The sequence below is a fragment of the Mugil cephalus genome, chromosome 14, assembly GCF_022458985.1.
Source record: "Mugil cephalus isolate CIBA_MC_2020 chromosome 14, CIBA_Mcephalus_1.1, whole genome shotgun sequence".
Taxonomy (NCBI): Eukaryota; Metazoa; Chordata; class Actinopteri; order Mugiliformes; family Mugilidae; genus Mugil; species Mugil cephalus.
The window spans coordinates 23,095,357-23,115,893 of NC_061783.1; the positions used below are offsets into that span (position 1 = coordinate 23,095,357).

Sequence of the window (20,537 nt, forward strand, 5' to 3'; positions counted from 1 at the left end):
GGTGCTCAGCCATGCTGTATTTTATCTTGCCCGGGGACTTTATTTATTTATTTTGATGTTTCATCAATTGTATATGTCTAAATATACCATGGTTAATTTGTACAAAAGTTGTGTTCAAATTTAAGATGAGTGTTGTCACTTGTGTATGCTCATATCTGTTCCAGCTTATCAATATTACATGTGAAATAGGTTTAACATTATAAAGTAGAAGTCATGTTTCATTAGAGAATACAGTTATGTAGACTCCACTGTCAGACTGTTGAGGGGTCTGTGTTTGGAGCAGCTGTCGATCAGTTCCTCTTTAGCTGAGGGAGGTTTTTGTATGATGGTTTTTCACTGTGTGAACCCATGCTGATTGTTGATGGTATAAGTCACACAGTAATAAATTGCTGCATCTTCAGTCTGGACTCCACTGATGGTCAGAGTGAAGTCAGTGTCTGATCCACTGCCTGAAAAACGATCTGGAATCCCTGATGCTCTTTGACTTGCCCAGTAAATGAGAAGTTTAGGAAGTTCTCCATCTTTATGTTGGTACCAGTAGAAAGATCTGGAATTCTCACTCAACCTACATCTGATGGTGGCGGTTCCTCCCAGACCAGACCTCACTGATCCAGGCTGAGTCACTGTGACCTGGCCTCTGGACTCTGAGGATACAGAGACAAAAACATTAACCAGCTTGATGGTTTTGTGGGCTTCATTTCAGAGGGACGGATATTGATAGAGGAGAGGAGTTTGATTCTCTGGACTTTACCTGTGAAGCAGCAGCAGAGGAGAGTCCAGATGAGGACGCAGATCAAAGTCATGTTTTTGATGAGGAGGATTTCTGTGGCTTCTGTTGTCATGAAGGACAGCTGTCAGTCATCCAGTCTTCAACTCTCAGGACTATAAACTCTCCCAGAGCACTGGAGCATGGTGCTGCTGATGCAAAGTCATTCTCTATGGAAATGCAACAGAGTCTCTTCTCATGTGTTTCTTCTCTTTGTATGATCAGGAACAATAACTCGTTTTTGGTCCTAAATAGGAGATTGTGTCATAAATGAAAAAGTGATGAGGACTTATTTGAGAAAAACTAAAATATACAATGGTCATCATCGGTTACAGTTGGACAGTTGATGTAGTAACAGCTGTTAACACTAATGAGAGTTTACTGAAAGTCTTCATGTTGAATGTAAAGGACCTCAAGGATTCAAGGTTTATCATTCATCACGTTCATGGTGTTCAGGTACAGCAGCACATTCAGGAAAAGAATAAAGATTAAATTTATCTGTTGTTGTAAGATGAGTTACTGTCCAGTAGAAGATGTCTATCTCCTCTATGTCGACTTTAAAGATGAGACTGAAAGCTTCTACACAAGGTGCTCTTAGTTCAGGTTGATTCTTGTCATGTTCTTGCTACAGGTCCCGAAGCTGAGAAACTGTATGCAGCTTATAATAAACTAAGCTTCAACCCCGTCTCTGGCTCTGCAATACTGTAACACAGTGAAAAGAAGACAGAGACGTGACTTCAGTTTGGTTCTCTGAATACAGTCTTTATCGAACGTTTCCTCCAATGACCTATGCATTATTTAGCTGTATGGCCAATGCCCATTTGACAGGAACACAGAAACAACTTTCTCATTTGTATGTAGGATACACAACCCCAAATTAACTGTAAGTTCACAATACATGTCTTTCAGTTTCACTTTTCTCTTTATCATGCACTTGTGAACTCTAAGCTTCTTTTCTTTTAACGATTGTCATTTCCTATTTTTTTTTTAAAACCATCTCATATCCAAACCCCACAGGTTAACCTTAATAGCCACCGGTTAAAAGATCAACACAACCTGCACCAATAAACGGAATGATTATGTGGGTAAGTGTGTGCGTGGGCATGTGCAAGTTTGTGTGTGTCACCATGAAATATATGATGAGATACCAGAACAAACTTGAATCAAATAAAGCATATATTCCATAAGAGCCTGAGAAAAACTGTACAGTGAAAATACTAGAGGCCACTCTAACTTAACTAAAGCATGCAATCGACATCGGTATCGGCGATACTGGCACGTCTTTACTTGGTGTCGGATCGATACCTAAGTATTCAGTCACGCACACCACTACTGAACGGATCGCTGGCGGTCCGTCAAAGCGGCCGATTTTGAATTACCGTAACTCACAGTGGTTTGTGCTTTTGATAATATTCAAAGCGGGGCTGAACACTGGGAAGATGTGCTTTTACCAACAAATTCCTCCAAACATCTCTCTCTTGCTGGGGCTTCTCGATAGTTGCTCCTCAACTTCCAGCCGACAGCTGGAAGCTGGTGAGCAACTATCGCAACTAACTTTTTTTTTTGGAAATGCAACTTGAATTTTGTCCATCATGGAATTACAGTAATTCAAATACCGCAAGCTTCTCTTTATGGACAGACATTCAGGTCTTAAAGGGTTAAACATAAATTGAGATTTATTGAGATACAGAAAATAATTCATGTAGCTACATGGTCCCTCCTTGGTGCACCAAAGCTTTCCAAAGAGGACAAGGTTTCCAATATTCCAATGCGTTATATCCAAAACTACAGACCCGTTGTTTTATTTTCCTCTTCGACCTACACCGAAACTCATAAATTTAAATAAATATTTACAGAATATTCGTATACTTCTGATTACCGTTACCAGCTTAATTTACTGCTTTTTACATTGGGAGAAAATTAATATTGAGCAGAATTAAGTTCAAGTTATGGTTTGGTTTGGCCTCCAACACAGCTCAGATTTTTCACGTGTCCCCCTGTTGAAATTAACAGCCCAGCCCTGCAATAGTGGTTGTCACATTCTGAAGGTTTACAACACATTACAGGAACTTCCTCAGCAGATGGACTTTTCTCAGTTGAACAAGAAGTTCATTAAACGTTCAAGTTCCACTAAAAGAACTGTGTTCTGCTGTGATGGTGAAGGATCCTGGGGGGGTTTCTTTGTCTTCTTGTCTTTCAGCTGGATGTTCATCCATTCATAACTAAATGTAATTAAATGTTCTGATCTGTTTTCCTGGTGGAGGAAGAAAACCTGGTGGACAGTAAATGTGAAAAGGTTTGTTCATGACCTTTGACCTTGGCTTCTCACTGCATCACATCTGTCTCTGATGTGATTGACTCAGTTATTTCATTAGTGACTAAATAAACAATGTGGAAACTTTAAAAGATGTTTCTGTGTTCACACTGGTTATACTGTGTGGATGAAGGGAGGATATTCTGACTCTTTAGAAGATTTAAAAAGTTGATTGAGAGTTAAACACTTACTGATGTGTAGAAAGATGATTTTAAATTTAAGAATAAAGAATGAATGTGTTAGTGTTCAGTGAACTGTATCAGTCTCTGCAGTAGCTCCCAGCTGCAACAGTCACTTCAGTTTCTGTTCAGTCTGACCGAGGGAGGTTTTTGTACAACGCTTTTTCACTGTGTGAACGAGTATTTGCTGTTGATGTAGTGATGACCCATACAGTAATAAACTGCTGCATCTTCTGTCTGGACTCCACTGATAGTCAGAGTGAAGTCAGAGTTTGATCCACTGCCTGAAAAACGACCTGGAATCCCTGATTCTCTAGTGCTAGTTTGATAAATGAGAAGGTTAGGAATTCCTCCATCTCTCTGCTGGTACCAGGTTAAATAGTTTCCATGAATATTCTGACTGGTTCTACATCTGATGGTGACGGTTCCTCCCAGACCAGACCTCACTGATCCAGGCTGAGTCACTGTGACCTGGCCTCTGGACTCTGAGGATACAGAGACAAAAACATAAAGCAGCTTGATGGTTTTGTGGGCTTCATTTCAGAGGGACGGATGTTGATAGAGGAGAGGAGTTTGATTCTCTGGACTTTACCTGTGAAGCAGCAGCAGAGGAGAGTCCAGATGAGGACGCAGATCAAAGTCATGTTTTTGATGAGGAGGATTTCTGTGGCTTCTGTTTTCATGAAGGACAGCTGTCAGTCATCCAGTCTTCAACTCTCAGGACTATAAACTCTCCCAGAGCACTGGAGCATGGTGCTGCTGATGCAAAGTCACTCTCTATGGAAATGCTCTGAGTGACTCCAACAGGGACTTGGATCACTCTGATCATGATGTTGATCAATCACTTCATTCTTGGATATTGATCAGGAAGTTTCACTTTTAAATATAACTTTTTTAAAAACTCCTTTCTTATTTCTATGAATTTCTATTAATTTTTAAGTCAGTTTTTTAGATCAGTCAGTTATCAGCATTGATCTGTAGTTACATAAATATTTTATATATTTAGATTTGTATGTGTATGGATTATTAAAATGTCTTGCATGTGCATGTGTTACCAATATTACCAGTCTTTAAATTAATCTCTGTCACAAGATAATTGAAACTCAATGTAATATTTTAAGAGTAATTTCAAATGGAATTAATTCTGAATAAAATTTTAAATTAATTGAATTTGTTCTACTGTGTTATTTCCAGTTTTCATAATGATCCAAACAGTGAATCACTGAGTTGAGTTTGTTTGTTTCAGAGTCAGAGAGCCGTGTCTCTCTACAGTCAGAGGTTTTTGTACGGCGCCTCAATGAGTTTGTATCACTGTGGTACACGTTCGGTGGAGGAACCAGACTGGAAGTTGGAAGTAAGTCAAACTTTAATCTGTTTTATTTTAGAAGCTATTCTCTCTTTTTATTTCCTTGACTTTTTATTCAGGAAAACTAAACATCTTTCCATGTCATATTTTTATATTTATATTTCTGCAACAAGAGACAAAGTTGATGTCAGATACTTCAAACTCATATCAATGAATCTAAAACATTAGTGTGGTTCAGAGGATAAATCCTTCTCTGTGGTTTTGATGGTAAAGTTGAATTTTGAGGGCTTGTAGGTTTAGTTCAGTCTGACAGAGTCAGACAGCCGTGTCTCTCTACAGTCAGAGGTTTTTGTACGGCGCCTCAATGAGTTTGTATCACTGTGGTACACGTTCGGTGGAGGAACCAGACTGGAAGTTGGAAGTAAGTTTCTACTGTATTTAATACTAAATACTAGATTGTAGATTCATCTTGTTTTAGTCTTGATGTGTTTCTCTCTCCTCATGGAGGCTAACTCAGATCAGCTTTGATCACGTTTGATTTTCACGTTTGTGTCAAAGTGAAATTTCAAAGCTTGAAGTGTAGAGGGGATGAAAGTTGATTCCTCCTATGATCAGTTTCTAATGTGACATCAAAATAACTGTTGTTAGGATGGATTCAATCTGACTTTCTTCAAGTCAAACTGGACAGAGTGAAGATAAAGATGGGGATTTGTAAATGTCTTTTTAATTCACGTTGACTTTGAAATCATGTCGACAGTTTGTTAAATCATGAAGATCATTTTGTGGCAGTGAGCTGCTTTTCTCTGCTTGTTTCCACTAAATCCTGTAAAGTCATGTATGGTTGACATGTTGATGATGTTGAAGCCAAAGTTTTCTTGGAAATGTTGAGACATGTGCTTGTTTAGTTTTCAGTGTAGTTGGACATATTTCAGGACAAAGTGGATGATGATTGTCTCTGTGCTGATATGCATGAGAGCGTTCTGAAAGGGAAGTGAAACAATGTGTGAGTGAATGAGTGGTGGAGCAGAAAAAGCATCTGACAGAAACTCGTTGAACTCTTTCACAGTAAAGGTGTCCACGTGTCTGCTGTTTGATTGACAGCTGTGTGCTCCCTGTCCTCCTAGGTGATGTCCGTCCCTCCCTGACGGTGCTGCCTCCCTCCGTGGAGGAGCTGCAGCAGGGGAAGGCCACGCTCATGTGCCTGGCCAACAAGGGCTTCCCCTCAGACTGGAGTCTGTCCTGGAAGGTGGACGGCAGCAGCAGCATCAGCAACGGGGAGCAGAGCAGGAGCCCCGGGGTGCTGCAGAAGGACGGCCACTACAGCTGGAGCAGCACCCTGAGGCTCCCTGCAGACCAGTGGAGGAAGGTGGTCTCTGTGACCTGTGAGGCCAGCCAGGGCTCCCAGACTCCGCTCTCAGAAACACTGAGGAGAGACCAGTGTTCCCAGTCCTAACCTGACTCACTGGGACTCTCACACTGCTTTCACTCTCTCTCTGCTCTCAGGCTTTTCTCTCTCTCTTTATTTCTACCATGAGACCAACTGAACATCATTTATCTTCAGCTTTTCATGTTTTTTTTTTTTTATTCATGTTTTAAGACAATAAAGTTTCTTCTTCAAATCAGCAACTTTGTCTCCATTTTTTTCCAACAGTGTAATCATCATCTTCTTTTTTATTATTTACTGGAATGTATCTCTTCACAGTCGCATTTGATCATTTAATTTAATTCTTCAACTACACGATGACATCATCTATCATCACTTTGCAGCTACTGTCTGAGGATCAGTGTCTCAGTTTTATCTGAGCATATTTAGATTTTACTCTAGAAATATCTTCAGAATCATATTCATTTTAACCAGTTGAAACAAATTATAATTTTTCTCCAATAGATATAATAATTAATAAACGAGGTTTTATTTTAACTTGAGGGAATTTGATAACTTTGAGGTTTTCCTCATAAATGTAAGTTTCAGTTTTTTAACAACAACTAGAGCATTCTGGAAACAATGTTAATGTTTTGTGATGAACTGAAAGTTACTATGTTCTATCAGAGAATAATAATGAGTTGGAGCACAGTCATCTGCTACAATCAGAAGAATACAGATGTTTAAAAATCTCTCAAATATCTTTGTATTTCTTTGATTTTTTATGATCAAAATTAACGATCAATGATCAGAAACATTTACAGTATGATGCTGATCTGTGCCTTCGGTTTTACTTTTGATTGGATTCAAGTGTAAAAGCTGTGATCCAGCATGAAGCTGAGGTCAAAGGTCATCACAATGCTTTTCTCATGAACTGTCATATTTAAATAGGATGTATAAAGTAGGAGAGAGTCAGACAGTCCTCTTTAAAATTAGCAGTGATTTAATGGGAAGATGAAGATTTTATGAAATATGATACAACATCATCAGCATACAAGTTGTGAATACATATTGTGAATGAGGCCTGAGATGTTGATGGATTTAAAACTAGAACGATCAGGTTTCAATAAGCCGTTAATGTCTGATGAACATAATTAATTGCTTAATTATTGACAGATGCAGTGTATGATCTGTTTGAACTTTTTAACCAAAGTCTGGTTTGTGTGTTCAGTGAACTGTATCAGTCTCTGTAGTAGCTTCCAGCTGCAACAGTCACTTCAGTTTCTGTTCAGTCAGTTTTTGTACAACGCTTTTTCACTGTGTGAACACATGCTGACTGTTGATCCAGTGATTACTCTGACAGTAATAAACTGCTGCATCTTCAGTCTGGACTCCACTGATAGTCAGAGTGAAGTCAGAGTTTGATCCACTGCCTGAAAAATTATCTGGAATCCCTGATGCTCTATAAGTTGACCGAGTAATCAGCAGTTTAGGAACTCCTCCATCTCTCTGTTGGTACCAGGCTAAATACTGGTAAGAGCTGTCAACATAAACTTTCTGACTGGTTCTACAACTGATGGTGACGGTTCCTCCCAGACCAGACCTCACTGATCCAGGCTGAGTCACTGTGACCTGGCCTCTGGACTCTGAGGATACAGAGACAAAAACATAAAGCAGCTTGATGGTTTTGTGGGCTTCATTTCAGAGGGACGGATGTTGATAGAGGAAAGCAGTTTGATTCTCTGGACTTTACCTGTGAAGCAGCAGCAGAGGAGAGTCCAGATGAGGACGCAGATCAAAGTCATGTTTTTGATGAGGAGGATTTCTGTGGCTTCTGTTGTCATGAAGGACAGCTGTCAGTCATCCAGTCTTCAACTCTCAGGACTATAAACTCTCCCAGAGCACTGGAGCATGGTGCTGCTGATGCAAAGTCACTCTCTATGGAAATGCTCTGAATCTCTTCTCATATGTTTCTTCTCTTTGTATGATCAGGAAGAATAATTAGTTCATGCTCTTGATGGGAAGATTTTGTCAAAAGTAAAAAAGTGATGATGCCTTAGAGCAATGCAGAAAAACTAAAATACAGTGTTCATCATTGGTTACAGTTGGATAGTTGATGTGGTAACAGTCTTTAACACAAACGACATTTTATTGAAAGTCTTCACATTGAATGTCTCAGCCTGGGACAGAGACATGGGCCGGAGCAGGCTTGGGGGCTGAGATGAAGGCCACCATCACAGTGGAGTAGAAGCCACCCAGAGTGATCCTGGGCTCTGGAACAGGCTGCTGGTTAACTGGCCAGTGGTCAGCACGCTGAGGCACAGCAACTAAGTGGCCGGCAGACCAGGGCATCATTCAGGTAAAGAATAAAGAATACAAATATCAGCTATTCCAAGGTGAGTTACTATCCAATAGGAGATGTCAGTCTCCTCTACGTCAACTTTAAAGTTGAAACTGAAAGCTTCTACACAAGTTGCTCTCAGTTCAGTTTGATTCATTTGGTTTTTTGAAGATGAAATCAAGGGAATTTTCTCAGCAGATGTGATGGATTTTCTCTGAAAGGCTTATGATTCAGTCAGAGCAGATCTTCCTGGAATAATAAACCTTTGTGAACACCTCATGATAAATCATCCAGTCATTTCACTGTTTCATTCATTAACTCACTAGTAGAACCTCCCTGGCCATTTCATTAGGTACACTAGTGACATCAGTCCTGCTCTAAATCTAGTCTACATGAAGGTTGTGGTGTTCAGCTTTAGTTTCTAATGACTGAGATGTTTATTTAACTGTGTTTTCATTTTGTACAACTATTGAACTGACACGTGTTCCTAATATTTTGACACTGTAGTTAGTGGGCTTGGCTAAATAACAGAAACACTTTCAATTCGATCCAGTTTAACAGCATCACAATGACCATCCAGGTCAATCACCACCTTTGTGTTACTGTTTCTACAATAACTCAACATCATTTAGATCAGAATGGCTTCACTGGTACCTAATGAACTGGACAGGGAGTGTATATATCAGCCACATTCAGTTTCCAGACTGTCTCATGTGTTCATGTGTTCACTGAATGTGCATTTTGCTTCTCATTTTGGATAAATTTAATAACTATAAATTAAGGTTTCATTTGATAACTTTCAGTTTTTCTCTACAAATTTACGTTTTCATTCCTTAATAATGACTGAAACATTCTGACTCTTTAAGGTTTTACTTCATTACAATGATGAAGTGATGTGATAAACTGAAAGCTGATCTGAACTAATTGTATATTAGAGACTAATAATGAGTAGAGACATCTGCTACTGTCCATGATAACACACACTTTGACAATTAATGAATAAATGTGTTTTAGAGGTTTTTCTTTTTAACTGTCACCATTATACAAAATGTATAAATAGGAGTCTATGATCTTCATAAAAATTTTAACCAACGTCTGGTTTGTGTGTTCTGTGAACTGTATCAGTCTCTGCAGTAGCTTCCAGCTGCAACCGTCACTTCAGTTTCTGTTCAGTCTGACTGAGGGAGGTTTTTGTACGACGCTTTTTCACTGTGTGAACACAGCTATACTGTTTATCCAGTGTCCACTCTGACAGTAATAAACTGCTGCATCTTCAGTCTGGACTCCACTGATGGTCAGAGTGAAGTCAGAGTTTGATCCACTGCCTGAAAAACGATCTGGAATCCCTGATACTCTAGTGCTAGTAGAGTAAATGAGAAGTTTAGGAACTCCTCCATCTCTCTGTTGGTACCAGGATAAATAGCTTGGATTCTGACTGGTTCTAAAACTGATGGTGACGGTTCCTCCCAGACCAGAGGTCACTGATCCAGGCTGAGTCACTGTGACCTGGCCTCTGGACTCTGAGGATACAGAGACAAAAACATAAAGCAGCTTGATGGTTTTGTGGGCTTCATTTCAGATGGACGGATGTTGATAGAGGAGAGGAGATTGATTCTCTGGACTTTACCTGTGAAGCAGCAGCAGAGGAGAGTCCAGATGAGGACGCAGATCAAAGTCATGTTTTTGATGAGGAGGATTTCTGTGGCTTGTGTTGTCATGAAGGACAGCTGTCAGTCATCCAGTCTTCAACTCTCAGGACTATAAACTCTCCCAGAGCACTGGAGCATGGTGCTGCTGATGCAAAGTCACTCTCTATGGAAATGCTCTGAGTGACTCCAACAGGGACTTGGATCACTCTGATCATGATGTTGATCAATGGATCAATCACTTCATTCTTGGATATTAATCAGAAACGTGTCAGTGTTCATTTGTTTGTCTGTGACTTGAGGTCGACTGAAATAAATTATTTATTTTTAATAATTCTCTTCATACAGATGTCTGCGTAACACTTGGAGTTAAATTAAATTATTATTTTAATCATTAGATTTATTATGATCTCAGATAGACATGTGTTTGATATTTATTTATATTGGAAGGATTTAATGAAGACCGTTTCTATTAAATATTGTCATTTACTTGCCTTAACAATAAAATAATAGTGATTGTATTAATTAACTTTCATGATAAGTAAAATAATCCAAATGATGTGAATCTGTTTTTAACACTTTAACCACTAATGTCATAAACTGTGATCTGACAATGAGTTTATTGAGTTTGTTTGTTTCAGAGTCAGAGAGCCGTGTCTCTCTACAGTCAGAGGTTTTTGTACGGCGCCTCAATGAGTTTGTATCACTGTGGTACACGTTCGGTGGAGGAACCAGATTGGAAGTTAACTGTAAGTACATTTGACTCTTTTCATTACCTGAATCTAGATTTATTGTCATTTATTTCATAAATGTAGACGTTACTGAAAAAATTATTCTGCTGGTTGACATTCAATTTAATTGTAGTGATTCTTTAATGAGTGACTTTATGTTTTCAGACTCAAATTTGCTTCACTTCAACATTTTGTCTCAAAAGAAATTTAATTTTAATGTCATTTTGTTTTTAATTTCTAAACTAAAGTTTCCTCTCTGAAGAAAATCTCCTCCAATCTTTTTAAAGTTCAGACCAAACAGCTGACAAAACATTTCTCCTCCATTTCACTGGATCTTTCTCAAAGTTTTTCACGGCTCATATTTTGTAAATGTAAATCTGTTCAAAGCTCACTGTTCTATTTAAACAGCATGATGCCTGAGTGGGATTCATTGGAGGAGTTTTAATGTGGAATTCAGAAGTTGATAATGTTCATGTTGATGAATCAAAGCAAACAGACACCATCTAGGTCTTTTCTGTTAGAAACTGTTAAGATCCTGTAAAATAACAGAAATGTGACATTTCATCTCATCAAGTCAAATGTGTTGAAAGAGTCAAAGTGAGAATTAGTAGTTTGTAGATGAAACATGAAGACACCAGAGGAACAAAATGCCTCTTTCTTAGTTTCCTCTTTAGTCCTGAAACCTGTCTGTTGCCGTGGTCCAGCAGTGATGCCTGTCTGTTGCCACGGTTACCGAGCTGAGAGAGGGAAGTGAAAGACTGAAGAGCAGCTTCACCCAAACTCCCAGTTTCTCTGTCTCTGTCTCTGCAGTGGGTAGAGTCCCCCCCTCCCTGACGGTGCTGCCTCCCTCCGTGGAGGAGCTGCAGCAGGGGAAGGCCACGCTCATGTGCCTGGCCAACAAGGGCTTCCCCTCAGACTGGAGTCTGTCCTGGAAGGTGGACGGCAGCAGCAGCATCAGCAACGGGGAGCAGAGCAGGAGCCCCGGGGTGCTGCAGAAGGACGGCCACTACAGCTGGAGCAGCACCCTGAGGCTCCCTGCAGACCAGTGGAGGAAGGTGGTCTCTGTGACCTGTGAGGCCAGCCAGGGCTCCCAGACTCCGCTCTCAGAGACACTGAGGAGAGACCAGTGTTCCCAGTCCTGACCTGACTCACTGGGACTCTCACACTGCTTTCACTCTCTCTCTGCTTTTCTTTCACATCTTCCAATAACAGGATTTACTGGCTTCTTGCTGTGTTTCAATGTTGTTTCACTGCTTCTAAATAATAAAGATCTGCTCATCAACTCACTGCTTCTCATGTCGACTCTTTTCAATCATTTTCTCTCAGTGATGAGGAGAAAAATTGAGATGATCAAACAGTTTGTGACTGAGTAAAGGAAGTGTAAGGTTCCATCATTTCTATCACTATCCAGAATCCTGTTGATAAACTCAGTGAAACAAAGTCAACGTCCAGATATTTTAGTCTCAATCAATCTGAACGTCTCATGTCTCTAAAAGGTTTCTGATCCAGTCAGAGCAGATCTTCCTGCAATAATAAACCTTTGTGAACACCTCATGATAAATCATCCAGTCATCTCACTGTTTCATTCATTAACTCACTAGTAGAACCTCCCTGGCCATTTCATTAGGTACACTAGTGACATCAGTCCTGCTCTAAATCTAGTCTCCATGAAGGTTGCGGTGTTCAGCTTTAGTTTCTAATGACTGAGATGTTGATTCAACTGTGTTTTCATTTTGTACAACGATTGAACTGACACGTGTTCCTAATATTTTGACACTGTAGTTAGTGGGCTTAAATAAATAACAAAACACTTTCAATTCGATCCAGTTTAACAGCATCACAATGACAATCCAGGTCAATCACCACCTTTGTGTTACTGTTTCTACAATAACTCAACATCATTTAGATCAGAATGGCTTCACTGGTACCTAATGAACTGGACAGGGAGTGTATATATCAGCCACATTCAGTTTCCAGACTGTCTCATGTGTTAATGTGTTCACTGACTGTGCATTTTGCTTCTGAATTTGAAAAAATTTAATAACTTTAAATTAAGGTTTCATTTGATAAGTTTTTCTACATAAATTTACGTTTTCATTCTTTAATAATGACTGAAATATTCTGACTCTTTAAGGTTTTACTTCATTACAATGATGAAGTGATGTGTTAAACTGAAAGCTGATCTGAAGTACTTGTCTATCAGAGACTAATAATGAGTAGAGACATCTGCTACTGTCCATGATAAAACACACTTTAACAATTAATGAATAAATGTGTTTTAGATGTTTGTCTTTTTAACTGTCACCGTTAAATAAAATGTATAAATAGGAGTCTATGATCTGTATGAAGTTTTTAACCACCGTCTGGTTTGTGTGTTCAGTGAACTGTATCAGTCTCTGCAGTAGCTTCCAGCTGCAACCGTCACTTCAGTTTCTGATCAGTCTGACTGAGGGAGGTTTTTGTACAACACTTTTTCACTGTGTGAACACATTCTGACTGTTGATGTAGTGAAAACTCTGACAGTAATAAACTGCTGCATCTTCAGTCTGGACTCCACTGATGGTCAGAGTGAAGTCAGAGTTTGATCCACTGCCTGAAAAACGACCTGGAATCCCTGATGCTCTAGTGCTAGCATAATAAATGAGAAGTTTAGAAACTCCTCCATCTCTCTGTTGGTACCAGGCTAAACGGTGGTAGTTGCTGCTGACATAAACATTCTGACTGGTTCTACAGTTGGTGGTGACGGTTCCTCCCAGACCAGAGGTCACTGATCCAGGCTGAGTCACTGTGACCTGGCCTCTGGACTCTGAGAATACAGAGACAAAAACATAAAGCAGCTTGATGGTTTTGTGGGCTTCATTTCAGAGGGACGGATGTTGATAGAGGAGAGGAGTTTGATTCTCTGGACTTTACCTGTGAAGCAGCAGCAGAGGAGAGTCCAGATGAGGACGCAGATCAAAGTCATGTTTTTGATGAGGAGGATTTCTGTGGCTTCTGTTGTCATGAAGGACAGCTGTCAGTCATCCAGTCTTCAACTCTCAGGACTATAAACTCTCCCAGAGCACTGGAGCATGGTGCTGCTGATGCAAAGTCACTCTCTATGGAAATGCTCTGACTCTTTATTAAAATGTGTCAGTGATGATGTTTTAAATCAACATCTATGAATAAATTATATCTAACACAGTTTATCATCATGTGGTGCTGATATTTTCCTTCAAAGACAAATCTGAAATGATGATTCATGTTACTATTAATCAGGTTTTTACAAAGAGACTGATTTATTTTTCGTTTCATCGTGTTTTTTTAGTCGACTAAATTTCATTTGTTTTATTGAGTCAACTTAAAACCACTCAAAGGTTTACATGATTTACTATTTTGATGCTAGAGTTCCAGTGGAAGGATTTGACTTTGACAAGAACTAGACTGTGATGTCTATGTCTTGTCAATGTCTATGTCTAGGTCAGAACATCTCCTGAACTGCAGCTCTTTAGGGTTGTTCCTGGTCTGCAGTGATCAATACCTATAAACAGTGAAGAACATTTAAAAATGTACTTAAAATATAAAGTTTTTGCACTTTTCTTTTTCTCTTCTTAACACATGACAATCTTTTATTCATCCCACTGTGGGGAAACGCACACTGTTTCTGCAGCGGAGAGCAGAGACTTCACTGAAGAGGTAAAAAAAAACAAACAAAACAAACAAAAAAACGTAAATATTAAAAAAGTTCAAGAAAACAAAAATGGAATACAACTGAAATCACATGTGTACAAGGGTGAATTAAAGACATGTAAAAATGATTCATTGCACAGATATTACAGATGTCACAGTTTGTTTTGACATTGTCTGGTGTGTGTGGTCTACACACTCCAGAGAAGATGGCTGATGCTTGCACAGAGTCATAGAAGGACCTCAATAGTTCTCCTTGATTTTACAAGGACCTAAGTGTTCTTAGCAGGTAGAGTCTGCTCTTTGTCTTCTAAAGTGTACCAGTGTGGTCAGTCCAGTTTAGTTTTGTGTTCAGATGAACACCCAGGTACTTCTTAGAGTCCACTATCTCTATGTCCATTACCTGGATGTTCCCCATTGTAGTGATTGTTTGTTTCTGCAGAAATCCACCACCAGCTAATTGGTTTTAGCTTCTGTAATCGCAATTTCAGATTTTAGTGGCTGGGTTTGACTTAGGTTTGACACGTGCAGTTTGAATGATGACTAGGTAACAGTGTTCCGGTCAGTCCCTTCTGACCATTTATTGCAAGTACATGAAATTGATCATAGCAAATGACAACAGGCAGGATTGCAGGTCCACCAGATGGGTCCAGCATGTTCCAGCACGATCAAAACCTGTTGCTTCTATTCCAGCCACACCTGGCTGCCGTCCTGCTGGGTCTTATGCCTTTCTCTCCCTCTCTGGCTCCACCCTCCTTCCAGGTACCCACCACATGGGGCTCCACACACCCAGTCACTCATCATACATTCCCTCACAGACACACTATTGGGAGAAAAACAACAAAATAATCAACAAAAACTCATATTGGCTCCTACAGCTTCATTCAGTTGGACACAGTTTTCCTGGCACCAGACTAGAAAGTCTCTGATGGATCATGTGTCAACTCCATCTTCTCCAGCCTAGATGAGGCCAACGCCTGCAGGGTCCTATGAGTATTTCTGTAGATTACAGTTGGTTTAGAGGAGTCTGAAGTCATCATTGTAGAGGAAGAAGAGGAAGGGAGCCAGGACAGGTTGAATGAAGCTGTAAAATACTTGTCTCCCAGATTTTCTTTTTTTCATTATTTTAATCTTTGCTTCTTAATATTCCTGATGCTGATTTTAGTCATGTTTTCTGGATGTTGTTGAGACACTTGTGATTCAGGGTGAAATTGAGAGAATGAATGTGTTAGTGTTCAGTGAACTGTATCAGTCTCTGCAGTAGCTTCCAGCTGCAACAGTCACTTCAGTTTCTGTTTAGTCTGACTGAGGGAGGTTTTTGTACGACGCTTTTTCACTGTGTGCACACATACTGACTGTTGATCCAGTGATTACTCTGACAGTAATAAACTGCTGCATCTTCAGTCTGGACTCCACTGATGGCCAGAGTGAAGTCAGAGTTTGATCCACTGCCTGAAAAACGATCTGGAATCCCTGATGCTCTAGTGCTAGTAGAGTAAATGAGAAGTTTAGGAACTCCTCCATCTCTCTGTTGGTACCAGTGTAAATAGCTTGGATTCTGACTGGTTCTACAACTGATGGTAACGGTTCCTCCCAGACCAGACCTCACTGATCCAGGCTGAGTCACTGTGACCTGGCCTCTGGACTCTGAGGATACAGAGACAAAAACATAAAGCAGCTTGATGGTTTTGTGGGCTTCATTTCAGAGGGACGGATGTTGATTGAGGAGAGGAGTTTGATTCTCTGGACTTTACCTGTGAAGCAGCAGCAGAGGAGAGTCCAGATGAGGACGCAGATCAAAGTCATGTTTTTGATGAGGAGGATTTCTGTGGCTTCTATTGTCATGAAGGACAGCTGTCAGTCATCCAGTCTTCAACTCTCAGGACTATAAACTCTCCCAGAGCACTGGAGCATGGAGCTGCTGATGCAAAGTCACTCTCTATGGAAATGCTGTGAGTGACTCCAACAGGGACTCATTTGGTGTGAACCATAGTATCAGTTCTCTTCTTTTGTTGTCTCCTCAGGTTTGCCCTACTCATATTGTTGGGAGAGAGATAAATTGATCCATTCATTCAATAAGCAATCAAGGACACATGAAGAAACATGTGTCCTTGATTGCTTATTGGTTTCTCCTGGTCTGATTGCCCTCATTAGTTTCACCCGTGTCTTGTCCTTTTGTTCACTGTCAGGTTGATGTGTTCCTTCTTGTGTTGTCTCCTGGCCTGTTCTCATCCTCTGTTGTTTCCTTGCCATGTTTCTGTGTTGTTGATTTTCGAGCCATGTTTCTTCATTTTTGTCTTTGGATTTGCCTGGCTGTCTGCAGCACCTTTGGTTTGATTTTTGTTTATTATTGAAAGATTAACTGTTTTCCTGAATCCCCTGTCTCATCATTTGTCCTGCACTTGGGTCCTCCCTTTAAATCCTACAAATCCATGACAGAACGTCGCCACCTGTAAAAGACCCAGCAGACTTTGTTTTGATGAAGCACCTGAGAAAAGTAGGCGATTCATTTCAAATTACACTGAACTTATACTCGAATACAAACCCTGGTGCACAAGAGATTTTCCACTCCTTTTGAAGACACTCGTTTTGCCATAAGGGACCTCGTGGTTGCCATTGGAGGCAGACCTGCTGGCAGGCTGCTGCAGAAGGGCTGGTCTGCCTATCACCTAGTCACTTGTCCTCAGCTAGCTGGCCACAGGCACCTATCTCCACCACGAGAGTGACCACCGCTCCAGCCCCTGTCCCTGCTCATGTTCCCGTCATGAGGGTGGCCATCCGCCTCTGTTCTTGTCTCCACAACGCCCATGCCTGGACCTTCACAGTGCCGCCCCTCCAACCCACCTCTCCGTTCCTGAGCAGCCGGCTGCACCTGTCTCCAACTGTCCTCCGGCTGTAGCACATTATTTTTAGACATCAGACATTTGCATCAAAAGCAGTTTTATTGGAAAACGTGGGATCAGTGATGTGAAAGATCATAAATTCATATTGAATTCAAGTGTTTTTTTCAGCAAAGCCAGAGAGAAACAAGAGTCAGTGTGAAAGTTTTCTGAAGGTTTGATGTGTCCCAGCACAGTCTCAAGAGCATGGAGGAGATTCCAGGAGACAGACAGTTCCTCTAAGAGAGCTGGACAGGACTGTAGAAGGTCCTCCACCCATCAGCAGGACCAGTATCTGGTCCTTTGTACACGTACACATACAACAAGTATACGTGAAATTAAATGATTGTGCTCCTGAGTCAGTCTTTTTTAAAAATGAAAAAATAAATAAAAAGTCCATGTTTCAAATAGCAGAGCTATTATTCTATAAAACATAAACACTTGGTAAAAGTAAGAAAAAAAAACAATAATAAATCTGAATGTACACAGTAGCGTATTGCACATTGTGTGATTGTACTAGAATTATTACACTTGAGGTGAAGATAAAAAATAGATGTAAAAAAGTAATTTCTTAAACTAGACTTAAAATGTTAATAATTTAAAGTAAAATATTATCAGTGTTTGTGTCATTTTATGATTCATATTTGTATTTGTCAAACCTCTGTTGTTTTAGTTTCATTGTAGCTGTTGATCAGTTCCTCTTCAGCTGAGGGAGGTTTTTGTACGACGGTTTTTCACTGTGTGAGTGGCCAGCTGTTACACTGCTGACAATAATAAACTCCTGAATCTTCAGCCTGAACTCTACTGATGGTCAAAGTGAAGTCAGATCCTGATCCACTTCCACTGAAACGATCAGAAACTCCAGACTGACGGTTTGTAGCATAATAAACAAGAAGTTTAGGAGCTTCTCCAGGTTTCTGAAGGTACCAGTTGAGGCAGCTACCAACACCTGAACTGGATCTACATGTGATGGAGACAGACTGTCCTGGAAGAATAGACTGAGATCCAGGAGACTGAGTCAGGATGATTTCTCCTGATGAACCTGGAAAAGATGAAGACGAGGAGAAGAGTTATTGAGACAAATCCAGCTTGGAGAAAGATGATGAAGATCCAAACAGAAGAGGATGATTTGTTGAAGATGGAGAATAGATGGAAGAAGATGAATGCTGCTTGCTTCAGTGTTTCTCCATCATTGTGCTCAACCTGGTTGCATCCTGAAGCAGCAAAGTTTTCAGCAGAGAGTCATACCCTGAACAAGGAGCCCCAGGGTGGCCAGCAGTAGAGTCAGTGACATCATCATTGTGCTGCCGGCGTGTCAGTGGCTCTGAAAGGCCTGGACAGCCACTGATCAACACTGGCCTCTTAACAGCTGGGAGCAGAGAGGCAGGACACATATGCAAACACACAGAGTCAGTCAGCTGCAGCTGGAAAACACATGGCATCATGCTGTTTCCCTCTCACTGTTAATACCCCACATATTTACATATTCACATCATGACGTGTGGAGGATATTGATGGTCTGCTAGGAAACTGATCCAGTGACTTGTGGACAGTTTGGTTCTGGAAGATTCTCTTTGTGATCATTCTTAGTGAAATTAATATTACTGACTGAATGATTATTGATCACAAACATTTATGATGTAGATCAGTGTGCTCAGTTTTACTTTTGATGAGATTTAAGAGAGAAAACTGTGATCCAGCATGAAGCTGAGGTCAAAGGTCATCATTGATTTATCTATTAATGACAGTTAAATAGGAGTGAGAGTCAGAAAACCCACCTTGATTTTGGATGTGATTAGATCCTGCCTGAGATTTGGTGGATATAAAATAGAAATGATAAAATTTGACACTGGGAAAATATCATCTCTATGATTATTCAATATTTTAAGCCACTTCATTTGTAACTTATGATAAATCCTGTCTTATAACATGTAGTGTATGATGTGTATGAAGTTTTTAACCAACGTCTGGTTTGTGTGTTCAGTGAACTGTATCAGTCTCTGCAGTAGCTTCCAGCTGCAACAGTCACTTCAGTTTCTGTTCAGTCTGACTGAGGGAGGTTTTTGTACAACACTTTTTCACTGTGTGAACACACCCTGATTGTTGATGTAGTGTTCACTCTGACAGTAATAAACTGCTGCATCTTCAGTCTGGACTTCACTGATGGTCAGAGTGAAGTCAGAGTTTGATCCACTGCCTGAAAAACGATCTGGAATCCCTGATGCTCTATTGTTAGCCCAATAAATGAGAAGTTTAGGAAGTCCTCCATCTCTCTGTTGGTACCAGGCTAAATACTGGTAGTTGCTCCAAACACGGACATTCTGACTGGTTCTACAACTGATGGTGACGGTTCCTCCCAGACCAGACCTCACTGATCCAGGCTGAGTCACTGTGACCTGGCCTCTGGACTCTGAGGATACAGAGACAAAAACATAAAGCAGCTTGATGGTTTTGTGGGCTTCATTTCAGAGGGACGGATGTTGATAGAGGAGAGGAGTTTGATTCTCTGGACTTTACCTGTGAAGCAGCAGCAGAGGAGTGTCCAGATGAGGACGCAGATCAAAGTCATGTTTTTGATGAGGAGGATTTCTGTGGCTTCTGTTGTCATGAAGGACAGCTGTCAGTCATCCAGTCTTCAACTCTCAGGACTATAAACTCTCCCAGAGCACTGGAGCATGGTGCTGCTGATGCAAAGTCACTCTCTATGGAAATGCTCTGACTCTCTTCTCATGTGTTTCTTCTCTTCGTATGATCAGGAAGAATAATTAGTTTTTGGTCCTAAATTGGAGATTGTGTCATAAATGAAAAAGTAATGAGGTCTTATTGCAGAAAAACTAAAATATACAGTGGTCTTCATCGGTTAGAGTTGGACAGTAGATGTCGTAACAGCTGTTAACATTAATGAGTCTTCATTTTGAATGTGAAGAACATCAAGATTTCAAGGTTTATCATTCATCACGTTCATGGTGTTCAGGTACAGCAGCACGTTCAGGTAAAGAATAAAGAATACATTCATCTACATCTACTTTTTAGATAAGTTACTATCCAGTAGGAGATGTCCGTCTCCTCTATGTCGACTTTAAAGATGAGACTGAAAGCTTCTACACAAGGTGCTCTTAGTTCAGGTTGATTCATTTCATGCGCTGAAGATTCAAATCAAATTACAGGAACTTCCTCAGCAGATGGACTTTTCTCAGATGTTATGGATTTTCTTTTTAACTCACTAGTTGAACCTCCCTGGCCATTTCATTAGGTACACTAGTGACATCAGTCCTGCACTAAATCTCGTCTCCATGAAGGTTGTGGTGTTCAGCTTTAGTTTCTAATGACTGAGATGATGATTCAA

At 40.3% G+C, this 20,537-nt stretch overlaps 1 protein-coding gene and 5 gene segments (V, D, J or C); 2 read left to right on the forward strand and 4 right to left on the reverse strand.

Moving 5' to 3' along the window:
• Positions 1–3,424: 3,424 nt before the first annotated feature.
• On the reverse strand, positions 3,425–3,903 carry LOC125020306. The segment is given in 2 exon segments: positions 3,425–3,744; positions 3,852–3,903. Coding segments are annotated over 2 exon segments (372 nt in total).
• Positions 3,904–4,271: 368 nt separating this feature from the next.
• LOC125020307 lies at positions 4,272–6,191 on the forward strand. The segment is given in 3 exon segments: positions 4,272–4,275; positions 4,566–4,613; positions 5,690–6,191. Coding segments are annotated over 3 exon segments (381 nt in total).
• Positions 6,192–9,475: 3,284 nt separating this feature from the next.
• On the reverse strand, positions 9,476–9,953 carry LOC125020308. The segment is given in 2 exon segments: positions 9,476–9,789; positions 9,897–9,953. Coding segments are annotated over 2 exon segments (366 nt in total).
• A 421-nt stretch (positions 9,954–10,374) lies between these two features.
• Positions 10,375–11,932, forward strand: LOC125019618. The segment is given in 2 exon segments: positions 10,375–10,668; positions 11,464–11,932. Coding segments are annotated over 2 exon segments (465 nt in total).
• A 1,188-nt stretch (positions 11,933–13,120) lies between these two features.
• On the reverse strand, positions 13,121–19,760 carry LOC125020309. Its single transcript, XM_047605657.1, has 4 exons — positions 19,709–19,760; positions 19,274–19,601; positions 15,012–15,135; positions 13,121–13,435 (listed from the first exon to the last, which is right to left on the reverse strand). Exons 1-4 carry the CDS (start codon positions 19,758–19,760, stop codon positions 13,121–13,123), a joined length of 819 nt encoding a protein of 272 aa, XP_047461613.1.
• On the reverse strand, positions 17,912–18,554 carry LOC125019621. The segment is given in 2 exon segments: positions 17,912–18,233; positions 18,440–18,554. Coding segments are annotated over 2 exon segments (360 nt in total).
• Positions 19,761–20,537: the final 777 nt, after the last annotated feature.